Below are 1802 nucleotides of genomic sequence, written 5' to 3' on the forward strand. Positions count from 1 at the left end.
TTTTGACGTTAAGCCAAAAAAAAAAAAAAAAAAAGCTGTAAATATCTCGAGCACATTCGCAAGCTCTATGCTGTTTAAAAAAAACAATTTCAGAAATTATTATAATGGTTTCGGGGGGGGGGGCGGACAGCAGTTAACAAACGATTTTTCTAATGTATGAAATTAAAAAGACCTATAGCTCCACTTCCACATTTCATTACTTACACCTTAAGTACAAATAACCACACATATTCCCCCCCCCCCTCCGGGTTTATAAATCACTTCTTTCACTATTTGGTAGGTATTCTAGCCTTCTCGCCATCATTATCTGATATTATTAAAAGCAAAATCTTTCATCAGCTCCAATAGTTCGCAGTTGGACGAGTTCCAACTCCTGCCTGCACAGCCACACACTTAAAAATTAGGACATAGCACCCTATACGATCAGCAAGGAAATAGCTGGAACCAGTGCCCTGCCAGCCGATCTGAAAAAGCACATTTTGAAGCCTTAATTATGAATGAAAAGGCAAGTGATTCAGCTGGACCCCTGACTCGGAGGGCTAACTCTTAATGTTCATCGGAGGTCCTGGGTTCTGAGCAGCATGCTTCCCAATGAGAAAGGTCATTCCTCACAAACAGCGTCTAAAGGAAAAGTACCATCCACAGCAGCCCCCAGAACCGAGACAAGCCACGATTTAAAAGCATATTGCAGGGGAAAAGAAAAAAAAAAGAAAAAAAAAAAAGCAAAAAGGAGGAAAAAAAGAGATAAATCCTAAGCTTCAGAGAACAGCACATTTGTGTTTACAGACCTGCTATGAAATCCTGCTCACCTAAGCTGATTTCTTTTCATCTCAGCTCTCTCATTCCTTGCCTCCTCCCCACGAAGTTACAAAATGTTAGCAAACTCGCAGCCCGTTTGACATTGAGGGTGATCCCCGATTGAAATCATGGTTTTGACCAGTTTTATTTCAAGTACGTCATTTTAGGGAGTTGGAGCCACTAAAGTTATAAAATATGGCATCCAACGAGTTTGAAAAACCACTCGAATTTCATCCACCAGCCTGTTTAAAACGTTGTCTTTTTTGGAAACCCGGGTCACGTAGGTACCAGTGATGAAATATTTTCTCCCTCTCTGGATACCAACCTGCAGCGCAGTCCTCCCAAATCCATTTTGTGCATTGACGTTTACATTCTTTTGCAACAAATTAGTAAGTTGCACTAGGTCCCCCTTGGCAGCCGCGGACGCCAGCTCGTTCCCAGAAGGCTCGGCCATTCTTTAGGGTGACTGACGATCGGAAAAAAGATGAGATTTTTTTTTTTTTTTTTTTTTTTTTTTTTTACCCAGGCATGGCATCGGAGACTGACAGAAGGATTGGGATGGTTAATCTTCTGGAGTAGACCTTGTAGTAAATACTCGTAAAAAACCTCCTTGCCAAGAGCCCGCCCCTAACTCACACGTGATTATTCAGCAAAACTGCAGCTCCACTTGAAAGAAGATTTCTTTGCTTCCACATATAGAGTAACTCCTATTACAGACTTTGGCCACTTTCGCGGGGGGGGTATAGATTAAAAGCTATGCAATATATCATATATGTTACAGGTAACATATATATACACGTACACCGGAGACTCACTCAGACCTGAGATCTTTGAAGAAGAAGACAACCCACCCTGTTCACAGTTGGGATCTGAGACTTTAGCAGCAACAGCTCGGAGGAAAAGTCTTCTGTAGCAGTGTGCATCCACTCCCGCTCGGGATCCCCCCTTTCATCCCACACCGCCGCCTCTAGTCCGGGCCGAGCAGGGACGAGAAGGACGATCCG

At 43.0% G+C, this 1802-nt stretch overlaps 1 protein-coding gene across 1 annotated transcript in view; it reads right to left on the bottom strand.

Annotated features, from left to right (window-relative positions):
* The window catches only part of CDKN2C (cyclin-dependent kinase inhibitor 2C (p18, inhibits CDK4)), a 4571-nt gene extending 2865 nt beyond the window's left edge, over nucleotides 1–1706 (bottom strand). The window contains exon 1 of the mRNA XM_009884832.1: nucleotides 1124–1706. Within this exon, the coding sequence (XP_009883134.1) occupies nucleotides 1124–1252 (129 nt within the window). The 5' untranslated portion in view covers nucleotides 1253–1706. The remainder of the gene's footprint in view (nucleotides 1–1123) is intronic.
* Nucleotides 1707–1802: the final 96 nt, after the last annotated feature.

This window comes from Charadrius vociferus, unplaced genomic scaffold, assembly GCF_000708025.1.
Source record: "Charadrius vociferus isolate BGI_N301 unplaced genomic scaffold, ASM70802v2 scaffold163, whole genome shotgun sequence".
NCBI lineage: Eukaryota > Metazoa > Chordata > Aves > Charadriiformes > Charadriidae > Charadrius > Charadrius vociferus.